General features: G+C 38.9%; 1 protein-coding gene across 5 annotated transcripts in view; it reads left to right on the top strand.

The window, feature by feature from the left end:
• The window catches only part of VPS13D (vacuolar protein sorting 13 homolog D), a 326,196-nt gene that overhangs the window by 227,972 nt on the left and 81,442 nt on the right, over positions 1-16,782 (top strand). For all 5 annotated transcript variants that reach the window (XM_031962837.1, XM_031962838.1, XM_031962835.1 and 2 more), the window contains 2 exons: positions 9,162-9,294; positions 14,087-14,282. In XM_031962837.1, coding sequence (XP_031818697.1) covers positions 9,162-9,294; positions 14,087-14,282 — 329 coding nt within the window. The remainder of the gene's footprint in view (positions 1-9,161; positions 9,295-14,086; positions 14,283-16,782) is intronic.

Here is a 16,782-nt window from a genome sequence, read left to right as displayed (position 1 = left end):
ACTACTTCTCTGCAGAGGATATTAAGAACTAGAAGCTCATCTCTGCCCTCAGTGGTAGGAATCATGGGATAAATATATTGAGAGTTAGCAGGGACCTGAGAAGACTAGCCTCTCTTCCACCACCCCACTCCCTGCATTTCACAGATGAGAAAACTGAAACTACCTGAAAGTTAACATTTGATCAAATCACATGGGGAATAAAAAGCAGAAGTGAAATTTAAACCTAGTCCTCTAGCTTAAAATCCGGCATTCTTTTTGCTTTCTCACTTTTTACTGGCTCATTTCTGTGAGTTAATGAAAAGGTAAGTATAAGAGGCAAACCAAATTGCAGAGAGGATGGCAAGGTTATGTTTTCTAGAGAGAATCCAGGAAGATTTGGATCAAGTGGCATTTGAACTTGATTTTATGGGATAACTAGAATTTTGACAGGCATCAGTAATGGTAGGACTATCTTTCTAGTATCACAGGTGAGATTCTAACCCAATTGACTAATGATTGCAAATCCAGCCTTCTTTCTACTATTCTAGGTTGCATTCAACATTATAATATAGATAAATATTAGCCAGGAATGAGGAAAGAAGAAACAGTAGGGGGACAGAGAAATGCTTCCTGTCAGTGATGAATTCATTGGTCACCTGGTGGTAGCTTGAATCGACCAATGTGTAAGTTTTGTGTGTGCTTTCACCCTTGAAGCAAACTTTCTAAATTCCCCCAAAATAAAGTTAGAATGCTAGAAATTCAAACTGCTCTCTTTCCGGATGAATCAGAAACAACAACTGAGTTCATAACTGGGTCAGTCACCACGCAGCCAGAGCCTGCCAAGTTAGCAGGCGTGTGTCCTGGCTGAGGTGAGGCACCAGGACAGTCTGGAGCTCTAAGCTGGTTGCATGTGTTTAGACCTTGTGTGCTGAGATAACTCTGGGTGGCTTTGGATAGCTTTGTTTCTTAACTGTAAAGGAGTGTCTGCCGCCTGATAAGTGTTTATCCATGAAATAGCTACATGGTTTATGTCTTATGGTAGAAAGGTTTTTAGATTTCCTCAGGCAAGAGAAACAACAAGGTCATTGTCTTGGTTACCTCCCTGTAGTCAAACACCAATTCAGGCTTTTTTTTTTTTAAAGAGGGAAAAAAAAAATTCTTGATTTAGCCCTTATCCCCATTATGGATTTCCCAGCTCCCTTTCCTTACTGTTGTAAATCCCTAATTTCATCCATCATTTAAGTTGTGACTGCAATAATTTTTTTTAAAAAATCACTCTCCCCTCCCGTGGTCAGAGGTCTGCCTTAACAGAAAGAACCTTGTGGATCCACTTGCCAAATTACCGGCTTGTTCCATGCTGTCCTTGCCCTCCTTTAGTGTGAATAATCAAGACATGCCCATGTGGCACTTTGATGATGATGAAACTCCCCGTGTTCTTTGGATCTCTTTGCCTTTGCCTCTCAACATGTGTTCTTACCTGGGGATTGTAAAACACCATGAAAGAAGCTCATCTCACCCCAGACTTGTCTGCATTGCACTGCCATTTATTGGGAATGTTGGCATCAGCTTTGGCCCACCATCCCCTTCATCTTCTACACACTCTCATTTATAACATTCTATTGGTTCTACTTCCACAGCGTTTCTCACCTTAATGGTTTTTCTTCTTCCTTTTTTGAATTTCTTTTAAAAAAAATAATAGTAGCTTTTTATTTTTTAAAATAGATGCAAAGATAGTTTTTAACATTCACCTCTGCAAAACCTTGTGTTTCAAATTTTTCTTCCTCCTTCCCTTCCTCCTCTTTCCACAGACAGCAAGTCATCCAATATAGGTTAAACATGTGCAGTTCTTCTAAACATATTTCCACATTTGTCATTGTGCTTTTTATTCTCCTACTACTATTAACCACCCTAATTCTAGGCTCTCATCATGAGTCTTATAATAGCTTTCTTTCAAGTAGTGCTGCTACCTCTTGTCTCCCCTGTTCCAGTCTGTACTTCATGTAACTGCCAAAGGAATCTCCATTCAGTCTAGCAATATTTAAGTACCTGTGCTTGGGTACTGTGGTTGCAAATTCAGAAGTGACTCGTTCCTTCCTTCTACTACAGTGTTGTCTTCTTGAGAGTCACATTGTGTCACCTTATCCTAAATTAGGACAAAATAGATGACCTGCTTAGCCTGACTTATGAAGTCCTGCAGCTTAGCTTCTAGCAACCTGACTTTCCTGCCTTCATTTACACTACTTCTTTCCCTGATGTGGTATTCCAGCCAAATCTGAGTAATGCGTGTGTGTGTGTGTGTGTGTGTGTGTGTGTGTGTGTGTACGAACTTGTCCTGTACTTCTGCTTTTGTGCACTTGCTCTGTGCCTGACACTTTTGCTAAGAACTAGAGATTCAAAAGATAATCCTTGCCCTCCAGGAGCTTACAATCTAAAGAGGGAGACCACATGAGAATAAGTATATACCAAGCAAGCTCCACACAGGTTATTTAACAGAGGGAAGGCACTGGAAGTAAGAGGTAGGAGGAAGACTTCTGATGGAAGATGAGACTTAAAAGAAGCCAGGGAAGTCTGGAGTCATTAAAGGAGGGTCCAGGGTGGGAGTAGGGCCCAGAGCCAAAAAGAAGGGGTTTTAAATGCTTTTCTTCCTTCAAGACCCAGATCAAGTTCCTGCTTCTTTGTGGAACTGTATAGACTCTAGTCACTTCAACTGAAGTCTTCCTTTCATTTTCTTAGGGTATTTGGTGAGCCCTCTCCTTTGCACTTGTGCCATTCTCTTTTTATCATGCTTAATTGTGTATGTGTCATCCTCTCACAACCTCCCCTATAGACTCTCATTTCTTTGTATCCCTCATACTGTAAACATAGTAAATATTTAATAAATGTTTCTTGAATTCTTGAATTTTTGCATTTTGCCTTATAGTAAAAGAATTTTGATATCAAACAGCATTTAGTTCCATTTTGTCCATTTGCAGATGAGGAAACACACCTGGACAGAGGAAAAATCACAGCTATTGAGTGATCTATGATACCACGAGAAGAGCTCAGTTCTGTGGGCCCCTCAATAGGGTTGAGGGATTTGATGGACTGTAAGGCCAAAGAATTATTGTATATCAAAGTTTGCAATAACCCCGTGAAGTAAATAGTGTGCAAATAATTATTGTCATTTTGCACATGAGGTAAACAAGTCTTGGCGAGGTGATTTGACAAGTTGGAATTGGGATTCAGATTCAGACTTCATATTTCACATCCAGTATTCCAAGTCCTGACTGAACAGGATTAACCCCTAGATTTTGCATTTAAAAGAATCATTCTGAATAAGTATACATCCATCTAATAATAGGCATAAATATTCAACTCTGTTTTCAAATACAGTTGGCCTAAAATTATTAGCTTGCTCAGACCACACAAGCAAAACTGAACAAAATTAGAATTATAGTCAATGCTGAGTTTTGCAACTTTGTAACTCTCTACCCAGAGGAATGTGAGAATGCTTCTTCATGTTGCCTAAATCATTCTATTTTTCTATTATACACCGTCCTGCTTAGTGGCAAGGAAGATATTGTCTTCTAAATTAGGGTGTGGAGCAAAGATATTAAGGAAGAAATTTCCATTAAGTAAATAACTGTGAAAGAAGAACCAAGAAGAAATTCAAACCCCAGCTCCAGTTACTCTGGCCAAATACCATTTGCATCTCATGCTAACTGAGGATTATACAAGGGTCAAGAAAGCTGATATGATAGAACAGAGAGCCACAGTGTGAATTTTTTTCTCTTGTTCCATTCCAATATCAACTTGAATTTCAGTTTTGTCAGATCAATCATTCAGAGCCAGGCCTAAATCTTGGCTAATTTGCAGTGTCTCCATTTGTATAGACAACAGAATTATTTTTGGAAGGTGGGGTGTTGACACACAGTATGTGTTGGTTATGCAGTAGAATTGGCATCTTGAAGAACTTTTGAGAATGTTACAGACTTTTTCTCCCCTCTGCCCCAAAGAGAAGATAATACGACTTTATAGAAATTAATTACTTTGGGCTGAATCCAGATCTCAAAAGTGTGGTGGGTGCTAGAGCTGCCTTGGAAGGGTTTAGGGTGGGAGGACACTATTATTATCTTCACAAGTTTAGCAGACAGGTTTTCTGAAGGACGTTCTGTTCCTAGGAAATTGTAATCTTCATCCAAGTAGCATTTACTTTTTCCTGTCAGTCTTTTGTGGCTAAAATGTTTCACTTAGCTAATATTGTAGCAACATTTTAGCCACAATCCTGTTTTTTATCTTGCATTGAGAGTGTTAATAATAAACAGGGCTTTGGCACTTTGTAGAATGTCCTTAACCAACAGTCTAAACAGTCATTCCATCCCTCCAGTAAAGCACATGATGTGCATTTCTACTTTGCTTATTTCGGCATTCAATGAGAATTATAGTTGACTCTTTTATTTCCAGTAAAAGATGTAAACACTGGTGAAGAGGATCTAGAGCAGGGAATCTGAATCATTTTGTTCCTCTAAGTAGTGTGATCAAATGGAAAGAATCCTAGATTGAAGGTTGGAGTCAAACTTTAGTTCAGTCTGGCTGGATGACTCTGGATAAGTCACTGAATTTCTGAAGCCCCACATTTACTTTTTTGGAAATATCTAAAAGAGTTGTTATAAGGGCATGGACCAGGAGTGATAGTTCTTTGTATCTTACAAATCAGTTTTCAAAAGTCAATTTTAATTGGTGTCAGATCTCAAAGGACCCTTAGAGGTTATACAATGTTCAGTTTCCCCCTTTTGGAAAGAGGGAAATGAGACTTGAAGAGGAATTCTGATTTGTCCAAGGTCACACTTAGAGTCAGAAATAGTAAAACTTGCAAACTACTTTGATTCCATCTGTGTGGGGATTATTGAGGAACTTGGCAGCCTCAGACTCTGAAAGGTGCAATGATTGGCTCAGGCCTTTTGTCTCAAAGGGTAGACTCAGCCCATGTCTTCCTGTCTCTAAGACCATCTTTACATCTGCTAACTGCACTGCTATGCTATGCACTAACAACATTATTGTTATTACTAGTATTCCCAGTTGCTTTTTGGTATCTTTCTATTCCATAGCTATGTTACAAGGACCACAATAATTTATTTTGTGTGTATCTGAATCTGTTCTTTAAAATTCTGTGTTCTATTTTGATAGTTTGGTTCAATGTAACTTGGGAATTATTTGTTTTCTTGAGGAAATTCTCTAAAAAAAAAAATAACTTTCATTTAGCTTTTATTTTGAAACATACATTAAATGCTACATTTAGAAAGTAAAAGAAGTCAAGCACCCATAATTAGAGGCTGTGTTCCAGCAATATGAGCAATTGCCACCATGTTTTTTTTTTTTTTTTTAATTCTGCCTTTGTCAAAGTAAAGGGTCAGTCACAGTTTCACAGCTATCACAACATCAGAAAGGATCAATACCAGAAAGTAACCTGTTGGTTAAGGACATCCTACAAAGTGTTGATTGGTATGAATCTTGATCATTCCCACTCTCCTTTAATCTCTGGAATGTATCAGTATTAACAGAAGAAAATGAATTACTTTGTTCTGTCAACATATACCCTCTTTCCCTCTAACCTGATATTCCCAGGGAACAGCAGCACCAGCATTTCTATAGGGTGATTGTGTCAGAACTTGATGTGACTTGCAGGGAGGGTCCATAACATTGGTACAGCATCCTGAACCTGCTTTGACATTGGGGCCCTCACTTCCCATATAATCCTGGCAATGAAGAACTTAGTCATTTTGCCCTCCTGTTGTGTTCCATTTGTAATAGGACTGCCCCCTACACAAAATCCTCGGTGCCTTTATCTCAAAACTTTCCATTTCATGAAAAGTCAAATTACCAGGGGATTTGAACTCTGGGCTATATCCAGCAGCAGTCATGTCTACTAAGTTTCCTGCACAGTGATATTTTGAGAGCCTGTGTTTTTAACAGGCAGAGACTTTGGTGATGAGCTCATGAAATTATGTATTTGTCTTTGATTTTTATCACATAAATTGGGTCATTGCAAGCCTAATCAGGGTTACATTAACATTTTTTTGTGTGTCATTTAGAATGAGGTCCTTGGAAAAGTTATCTCTAAAAGTTAACTATTACTTCTTTTCTTACCAGAAGTAAGGTACCCTTGCAGAATTTGATGAGATTTTAGCAGCCATAAAGATAGAGCATTCTTGTTAGGTCATTTTGTTCATCCCCCAGGGGCCACTAAAAAGTGCTGTGGTCTAAGTATCTCCAAGTCTTTTACTAAGGAGTGAGGTCAGTGATGGGGGTGTCATGTCTGTCGCTGGAGAACAAGCTAGCCACAAAGCTTTTGGCATCAGCTCACACAAAAGCTTTGACCTGAAACCTGTTTTATGGAAATGGGGATGTGGGGTGTGGAGATGTTTTGGGCAAGGCGCCCAGATTATCTTCTGTACTCCATTTAAAAAAAATTTTTAAGGAAAGAAAGAAAAAAAAAATGTTATAGGATTTTTAGCTTCATTCTTCTCAGTTGCCAGTAATAGGCAGAAGGAACTTAACACAGTAGCTCATCAAAGAACAACAGCTAGAACAGTAAGGTTGAGAAAATATGAAAAAATTGAGAAAGTCTGAGGAAGGAGTATTTTTCACTACTCATTGATCTCAGGTAGGGCACTGTTTGGAAATGCCTCCAGAAGGACATTTAAGATAATCATAACAACAACACTAGCTAACATTTATATAACACTGTGTATCAGATACTGCAATATTTTATAATATGTCATTTGATCCTTACACTAACACTATGAGGCAGGTGCTATTAGCCCCATTTTACAGTTAAAGAAACTGTGACATTTGAGGGGGCAATGATGAGATTTAACTAAGGTGGCGACCTGGAGAACAAGGGACCTAAATGTTTGGAGTCAGTAGTACTTAATACCTGATTGTGCGTGAGGGCTGAGAGAGAAATGCTGAGCAAGACTCCATAGGTCCACTTTGCCTCACTGGAAGAGTAGTGATACTCTCAAGAGAAATAGGATAATGAAGCTGGGAAGATTTGGGGAAAAGATAATGAGCTCTGCTTTGGACATGTTGGATTTAACTTGTCTGCAAGACAACCAGAAGTCAAATAGGCAATTAGTGGTACAGGTCCAAACTTTGGGAGAGAGGCTGGGGCTGAGCATACAGATTTGGGAATCTTCTCTTAGAAGTGATAGAAGAATCCATGGAAGCTCTTGAGCACCAGGAGAAGAAAAAGAGGAGGGAGACAAAAAAAGAAGAGTAGGGTGAGGAGGAGGAAAAAGAAGGAAGGAAGGCCAATGGGTGGGCTCAGTCCATAGCCCTGAAGTGTACCCATGAGAGGTGGGCAGGAGAGAAAAATAGGGGGACCAGGATAATGATATTGCCAAAACAAAAACAAACTCAGAATAGGTATCTAAATGAGTAGGAGGGCAAATAGCAGAAAACAGTGTCATCACAAATCCAAAAAGAGGAGGGGACCCAGGAAGAAAGCAAATCAAGAGTTATATTAGTAACTACTGAAAAAGTCAGGAAGGATAAGCTCAGAGAAAAGACCAATTAATATGCCTGTTAATGGGTCTTGGTAACCTTGGAGTGAGTAGTTTCAGTTGAATGATAATAAGGATGGGGAATATGGAGGCAATAAGAATCATTGTTGTTTGTTTTTTTTTTAAGAGTGTGAAAAGGAGAAGGAGATATAGGATAGTAGGTCAAGTAAATGAGGATGAGGAAAATATGAATTATATTTGTAGGCAGTGCTGAAGGAGCGGGCAGACAAAGAGATTAAAATTTGAAAGAGAGGTGATGATTGAAAGAGAAAATTTCTAGAGAAGATAGGGACAAAATACAAAGGGGTTGACATTTGCAAGATATACCATCTCTTTCTTGGGGAAGCTTGGGTATTTTCCTGCTAGGAAAGGTAACTTTATCTACTTTCATTTCTAGATGCTTTCCTACTGAGTATACTGTAAAAATTTCTCATAGGAATTGCTCAGAAGCATCTTGACTCTTGTTAGACTTTGACTGTCAATCAACATTGACAATCTACAATCTAGAACAATGATCTGAATTCTGTTTTTTTGACATCCTAAGCTGCCTTCTGGTCTCTTGAGTAGTATCATAAAGTTAAATTAAGAACAGCAAAATCCTATCCCAATAGCATGGAAATTCAAATATGTTATTCAAATAAATATAAATTAATGCTATTTAATTTTTCAAAATAAAAACATTTTGATGGTAAAAAAGCAAACATACAGTACTAGGAAATGGCAGCTTCAAAAAGGTAGGTCGTCATTGCTCTTGGTCTAAGGCTTGATGCTTTCCACCTTATACCAGATTTTAGTCTAGTGTAAGGTGATGTGAACATACCCATTGTTTTTTCTGCACCTCTTTGGTTTGTCCAGAATTTATCTACTTCCATGTTTAAGAATTTTCATGATTGATTGTATTGCCAAACAGAATTAAATAGTTCTGTCCTGCCTACTTTACATACACACACATTCTCTCTCTCTCTCTCTCTCTCTCTCTCTCTCCACCTGGTTTGGAGACAGGAATGTTTGCCTTAGAGCTTTCCATTGAGCTTTGTATCTAAATAACATTCCTTTGAGTTTTTTGGAAGGTTAGTATTGGGTCATTGGCAGTTAACCACTTGTTTTGGTAGATCCTTCAGGAGAAAGTTAATTATATATTTAATATCTTCTCTTTTTATGCCTGAATGGTGAGGATAAGAAGCCTGTGGTTTATTAGCTGTCACCTTAAATCCTTTTAGACTGCCCCATGACAAAACAGATTTATGTTCTTTTATCTTGCCTTGACGGATGAAAAAATGTCTGGTAAAAATGTACCTGAAAATATAAAATTTCCCCATGATTTGTGGTGAAGGATATTATCTCATACTTGATTCAGTTCTTATTTTCCATAGTGACCCATCTCATTAATTTCCATGTGTACCTCACTTTCCATATAAACAAAATGGTAATACTAAAATTAGTGCTTCCTTAAGAAATTAGATTTTTTCTGACTTTGAAATTTTGAGCATGGTATAGTGTACACCAAGATCTTCTAATGAACCTACTGAATGAGCAACATTTATTGAATGCTGTTTAGAAGCAGTGGACAGTATCCATAAAAATAATTTTCACTTTAAAATGGATTTCCATCTTTCCATTGTGTTTGACTCATTGCAGTTTGCTGGGACTTTATCAGATGGTTTGGGGAAGACCATGGACAATCGACACCAAACAGAGCGAGAATATATTCGATACCATGCAGCAACGAGTGGAGAACATCTTGTGGCTGGCATCCATGGCCTGGCTCATGGTAAGCAAGAAAGTTCTGGCCACAGTGTTGTTTTGCCACACTTCTGTGGGGCTATGATGGAAAAACACAATCTGCTCCTGTTTAAATTAAAAAAAAGAGAGAAAACATGTTAGAAATCTTGATTCAGTATCTTGCTGTATATGAAAACTTTTTAAGTCATTTAATTTTTTTCCTTTTTTTGAGGTAGAAACATGACAAAAGTTGAGAAAGCTCAATTTGTAATCCAAGATAGGTCTTTCCTGTCCTTTGGCCATTTCCCAATTTTGTAGAATTTAATAAATTGACCCTCTCTCTTTGCTCTAAATGATCTGTACCCAGCCTATTAAGGCAGTAACTTGCTCATAGTCCCACCAGATAGTAACGTGCAGATCTGTTTCAAAATTGAATTTTCTGACTTGAAATGTAGTGTTCTGTTCCAGTACATTTACCTCCCTGTCTTTATAACCATGTCAATCTACATGCCCTTTTGTGGTGAATTTATTCAGGTGTTTTGTTTCTAATCCACATATCTTTTGTCACTTCTTCTTTAGCATCATTCAATTTTAGAAATACTGATATTAAGAAGCACATTAAGTGCAGTGATTCTTATTTGTGCATTGATGGTGGGGTAGACTAAGGAAAGCAAGTAGGCAGTAGCATGTACAATTACCAAATAATTTCTTTAGCATTCTATGTTTAGGCCCAAAAGTAGGGCCAAAAGGATAATTTACAATGGATTTACTTTCTTAATTATGTTTGAAATGATTTTGTGCTTCCCAGATATCAGGAAGTCATCCTGACAGTGAAGGCAACCTTTAAGTGTATTGAGTGACAAAGAAAGTCAGGCCAGAATGCTAAATGGAGGAGGGTAATCTGTGAAATGACATTTGGGAGACAAGTCTAAAGTGAGCTTTGGACTGACTTAAGATTTAATCATTCTTTGGTTAACCAAAATAGATATACATTAGATCTGTATGGCCACCTCCCTTTAGAAGAGCTTCCAATACTTTCCTTTATATCATAATAATTAAAATGTTGATGACCACCTGTATTTTTGAAATATTTTTGCACTTATATTTTGCAGTGTGCTACCTTCATAATGACCTTTAGATGGATAATGCATCTATTAGTCTCCCCGCTTTACAGATAAGAAAGCTAAGGGTTAGGAATGGTAAATTAATGAGTTGCCCAGGGTCACACAACTCCGAAATTCAAGTACAATGATGTCACAGTGCCATATTCCTGTCTTTGCAATATTCATGGAACGTAGAGAGGGATAGGAGTTCATCCCAGTATAGAGGTGGAGAAATCAAAATGCTGAGAAAATCGGGGTTTATTATTGCAGTGCTTTTTCAGACTTTTCATTGAAAAGAATTTTCAGTCATTTTGTCATGTTTGACTCTGTGACCCCATTTTGAGTTTCCTTGGCAGAGATAGTGGAATGGTTGGCCATTTCTTCAGCACATTTTACAATCAAGGACTTGTCCAGGGTCACACTGACTCCAGATCTGGTAATGCCCTAACTGGCTGTCCTGTGAAAACAGTGCTGACAAATTATTCTTTTTATCAAGAATAAACCAGGAAAAGAATATTGGTTTAAATTAAAACAAGAGAGAGTTCAGTTCTATTCAAGAAAGAAATTCATTCAGGATGAAAACACTGGAATAGACCACAATGAGATATTGGGGGCTTTTAATTCGTAAGATCTTCAGCAAGAGAATGGGTACCTAGCTGACATAAATGGTTTTGATCTTCCTAAAACTTGGATGTTATCTTGATCCCTTTTCTATTCCCAGTTACATGATTTTATGATCATAAAACCAGTGTTTGCACTAAAGCCTTGTCTGCTGGTTTCCAGTGTAGGTCCTTAGACCTTCAATCTCTCCTTGTGTATCCCCAGCACTTAATACAGAGGAAATATTGCTGCCTACAACAAACCTAAGCTTTCTCATCCTTAAAAAACAACCTCACTAGATTCCTCCATTTCTGTTAACCATTGTCCTATAGCTTTCCTTCGTCTCTCAGCCAAACGCTTTGTAAAAGACATCTGAATTGGATGTCTTTTCTTCTTGTCTTCCCACTCCCTTCCTAACCCTCATCAATCTTGCTTCTGACTTCATCTCCCCCATTAAAATGGCTCCAGAGTTACCAGCGATCTCTTGTCAGCCCTCCAGCCTCCGGACCACTCTGTCCCACTGGACGAGCTCTCCTCCTGGATCTTCTCTCCTCCCTGGCCATTTGTGGCTCTGCTCTCTCCTGTTCACCCTTGTGCTTATCTGGACCTGCCTTTTCACGCTCCTTTTGCTAGCTCTTCATTCATGGCAAGCCCACGAGTAAAAGGATGCCTGGAGACTTTGTCCTGGTCCCTTTTCTCTGTCCTCTCCCTTAATGACGGATCTGGAGGTCTCTGTGACGATGACACTTAGATCTAGGAATCTAGCCCTTATCTCTCAGCTGACCCTCATAATGAACTGCCAACTGGACCTATCTTGTTGTTAAGTCATCTGGGTCGTGTCTGGCTCTTTGTGACCCCATTTGGGGTTTTCTTGACAGAGACGATGGAGTGGCTGCCCTTTCTTTCTCTAGGTCGTTTTACAGGTGAGGAAACTGAGGCAGACAGGGTGGAGTGACTTGCCCAGGGTCTCATAGCTAGGAAGTGTCTGAGGATGGATTTGAACTCGGGAAGAGGAGGATCCTGACTCCAGGCCTGGAGCTTTGAACATGATAGCGCCCCCTGGCTGACTATCCTACAGTCTCAAATTGATCATGATCATGACCATGACCAAAAGAGAACTCCTCATCTCCCTTACTTTCCCCCATTCATGAAGCCAGTACCCAGTTCAGGTTCTGTTCACCCCTATTGCCTCCACTCATTGTTCTGAATACCTGCCCTGCTCCGTAAAGTCCGGGGGCTTTCTATTGTCTCCTAGATCCCATCTAAGCCACTCTGTTTGACGTTTCAGTCACCTCGCCACCTGGTCTTTCCAGTCTTGTTACACTGACCTCCCCTTCTCTCACTTGTGTCGTTCCTTCACAGCCAACATTCTGGTCCTATTCCTTGTCTTTGTGCCGACTGTCTCCTATGCCTGGAATGCACCCTTTCCTCAACTATACCTTTTGAATCTCTGCTTTCCTTCCAGACTCAGCTGCTTTTGCCAGCTCAGAGTGGCTTTTGCCACTCTCTTTGTCAGTGTATTCTTTCTTGGCCGTCCCAGCTACTAGTATATCATCATCCACATGGCCTGTGCATCTTTGAATCCTCATCACTTAGCATAGTTCTTGTTAATTGGTTGGTCTCTCCTTCATATTTAACTCCAGCCTTGCCTTTTGCTTTTGCTATTAGCACAGTTAGGAGTGTTGCATAATTGCATAAAATGAACCAAGAATCAAAAGAGAAATCATATAAGTTGTTAGGAATCCCCTTCAGCAAGAAGTGACTTTCCCAGTTTGTCTCACTAGAAGAATTGAAGAGCCCCGAGAGCCTCCTCACACCCAGGCGGCCAAGGGTAAACATCCTGTCACTGGAGCATCTCTGACCACTTGAAGGGTCTTGCCAGACTTCCTCCCTCCTCCCGCAGCCCAGCCCTGTGTGTTAACTCAATGTCTCTATCAAATAGCGCTTGGGTTATCTTCCTCGTGACCTCTGCTGCCTGGAACTCTTTTCGTCTTTCAGGTCCCACTTGAAAACCTGCATTAACATGCTCCTCTTAAGCTTTCATTCATTTCCTATGAATTCTTATTCGCTTTTCAGTGACTCTGGTGGCTTCTGTTTGATTCTTCTGAATTAACTCGTGATTTGATTAATATATGAGAAAGTGCTTTTCTTTATGCCTTGTTCAGGGCATTTGTAGAGAACTCATCAGGCAAATTAGCCCACAGTAGCTTTACTTCCTTTCAACATCCTTTTGGTGTTTTTGAATTTTGAGCCACAAGGTATCATTTCTATTCATGGAGTCCCAGGATCATAGATTTAGAACTGGCAGGGCCCTTGGAATCTGTCAAGACCATTTTTTAATAGATGAAGAAACTGAGACACAGGGAGGTTAAAAAATATGAGGTAGTATTTGGATATAGGCCTTCTTGCTTCAAAGCCTGTTGAATTATCTATTAATTATCTACTAAAATTTGAAGAATGTCACTGTTACTTATCTTTTTTCCTTTCTGAAAATAGTCTGTTCCTTTACCCTCTCAAGGTCTAAATTTTTAAACCCTTTAGTCAATGTAGCTCTTCTCCCACAAATCTTTTCCAATTTTTTTACATTACTTCCTAAACTACAAAAACATAAAAGAGGTAGAATTAATTCCACAGCTATGCTTGATTTTAAAAAGGTGTTTGTTTTTAATAAGATAGTTTCATTAGTGATCCACATTCAGTTTGGGATCCACTGTGACCCAAAGGTTAATCTACTTTGTTTTTAGTTAAGATCACTCATTCCCCATTTGGTCTATTTTGTTCCTGGATATGCTCTACAGGTTAAATGACTCTTGGTTGTTTTGCCAGCTATTGTAAATAATATTTAAATACAGTATTAGACTTTCAAACTATTTAACTTGGTTAGGACATATGGCCTTAAGTTTATGGTCTGAGATAGTATCTACTTGTACACTGTTCAGACCTCTTTATCAAACATGCTGCTTGTTTTTTAGGTGTATATCTCAAACCATTTCAAGTGAGATTACTCTAATAGCTGTCAAATGAAATACATGTATAATGAAAGTACAATGCCTAGAAGGCATTGAGCAGAGGGAATTGAGCCAATATTTAGTAGTAGCGCTATTAATCTGATTATTTCAGCTTTTTTTTTCCTTCCAGGTATCATTGGTGGATTGACCAGTGTAATAACCTCAACGGTAGAGGGTGTAAAAACCGAAGGAGGAGTTAGTGGTTTCATATCTGGTCTTGGAAAAGGGCTCGTTGGCACAGTGACCAAGCCAGTGGCGGGTGCTCTCGATTTTGCATCAGAAACAGCTCAGGCGGTGAGAGACACTGCAACACTCAGTGGCCCCAGGTCAGTAAACATGGAGACTCCATGAGACCTTCTGCTATTTCTAATTGAGCTCTGTTTCTTCTCCTTATAATTTATCCTGATGTGTTTAGTCCTCTGCCTTCCTTTCCTTTCATATATAATACAAATGTCTGTAACTAAAATTAGCCTTTTTTTTTTTTTTTTTTTTTTTTTTTTTTTTTTTTTTTTTTTTTTTTTTTTTTTGAGTCATGAGGCACAGATGATTGCAACTATGTGAAGCTTGAATAGTTTTCTTGATGGAACAGGAAGAATGCATAAGTAAGCCAGCATCCTTGAGAATTTCTTGGCCAACTCTTGGCCTCCATGCCTAGTATCTAAATGGTCTTAAGCTACAAGGCCTGTTCTTCCCACATAGCCCTGTGCTTCTTCAGTCAGAAGATTGAACCTGCTGTGTTCCTTCCCATGGTCTTACTATTTGACACTGCTCTTCAGTTTCCAGTAGGACCTGAATTCTCCTAGTTGTTGATGCTTTTCAGCTCCTCCTAAATATTTACTCGTCTGTTTGTATGCTGTATCTCCTGGACATTTGTAAGTTCCTTGAAAGGTGGAACCATTCGTTTTTATTTGTGCATCCCTACTGCTTATGAATTAAGATTATCATTTGATAGCATGAGATTACCTGTTGCATTTAGGTCACATCTATACTTTGGGGAGCAGGACAAAGCCAGGATAATAACTGATGTAGATGCACAGGGAACTCATTAGCCAATTTAAATTTGAATGTTGAAAATCATGTATAACTCAAGTGTTAACATTCATTTTTAAAACCATTCATTTCAGCTAGCTTGACCTCATCTCCGTTGGCCATAGTTTGGGGCTCCAAATCAAAGAAATATGTGTGAAATACAGTATAGTCATAGCCTAAGTCCACTGAAGGCAAGCATGGATTTTCTGCTCTCTGGAGAAATAAACAGGTTTTTCAGAAGACTGTTATGGTGATAATATTAGTTTTGAATTAACTTTCCAAAATGTTCAACTTGATTGTGGAAATTTGAGCAAGTTCAAAATGTATGCATTTCACCTCTTAAAGGTCTGTAATTTCATTCTTGTAGGTACACAGATTTAACTCAGCAAAACATAACATTTTATTAAGTGCTTACTGTATCCTAGGCAATAAGGATGCAGAGACAGAAATGAAAGAAAAAATAGATGAGGAATTCAAGAAATAGATCAAAAGCCTAATTAATACAAAGGCTTGATGCAGTAATGATGGTGAATTTTAGTTATCCAGACAACATAGAGAAGCAATAAGTCCTTCCATCCAATACAGCCTTAGAGGCTATAAAATTGTGCATATCCTTTGATCTAGCAATACCACTACTAAGTCTGTATCCCAGAGAGATTTTTTTTTTTTAAAAGGAGAGGACCTATTTGTACAAAAACATTTATAGTAGCTCTTTTTGTGGTAGCTAAGAATTGGAAATTTGAGGGGAGGCCCATCAATTGGGGAATGGCTAGGCAAGTTGTGGTGTATGCTGTAATGGAATATTATTGTGCTACAAAAAATGACAAGCAGAGTGATTTCAGAAAAACCTGGAAAGACTGAATACAAACTGAAGTATTCTAAAAAAAGAAGTAATGTTCTTCCAGCCCTGATCCTATTACTGCTGAGGGTATCCCCAATCTTCTATAACACACTCTCAACCCTGACTCCCTCTGATCCCTATTTCCAAGACTTGTCAATTCTCCTACTTTAACATTTTCCCCATACAGCCCCTCATCTCCTCTGACATTACCGCCATCTTCATGTAAAGACTTTCATCACCTCACACCTGGATTCGTTACAGTAGTGACTGGGGTCTGTTGGCCACAGGTCTCTCTCCACTCCGATCCGTTCTCTACTCAGTTATCAAAGTACCTTCCTAAAGTGCAGATCTGAAGATTTCACCTCCCCTTACTCCATGTACTTCAGTGGCTCCCTTCCATTTCCAGGATCAAATATAAAATCCCCTGTTGGGCTTTTAAAACCTTTTATAACCCGCCTTCCTCTCAATCTTCTTATACTTGACTTTCTTCCATGTACTCAACAGTCCGGTGACACTAGCTACCTTGTATTCCTTATTTAGGACACTCAATGAATTTTCACTATCTTTTATAACTAGAACTATCTTCCTACTGACCTTCATCTCTGTGCCTCCTAAACTTCCTTCCATTCTTAGCTAAAACTTCATCTTCTTTAAGAAGCCTTTTCTGGTCTTCCTTAATTCTAATTTTCTTCCCTCTGAGATAACAGTTTATCCTGTATGTGTCTTCTGTATTCATAGCTGTTACATATTGTCTCCCTCACTGAGATAGGAGCTCCTTGAAAGCAGGGACTAGCTTCTGCCTTTTTTGCTATCCCTAGCATTTAGTACAGTGCTTGGCACATGGTAAGCATCTGAGAAATGCTTGTTGATTGTCTAAATGAGCCACTACATGGGAGGAAATAGCTCTTCTCTCCCACGTGCTCAAGTTCTAAATCACATTTGTGGTCACCAGAAGG

The sequence above is a fragment of the Sarcophilus harrisii genome, chromosome 3, assembly GCF_902635505.1.
Source record: "Sarcophilus harrisii chromosome 3, mSarHar1.11, whole genome shotgun sequence".
Lineage (NCBI taxonomy): Eukaryota > Metazoa > Chordata > Mammalia > Dasyuromorphia > Dasyuridae > Sarcophilus > Sarcophilus harrisii.
Note: the sequence above shows the minus strand (reverse complement) of the source record. Positions and strands in the feature narration are given on the sequence as shown.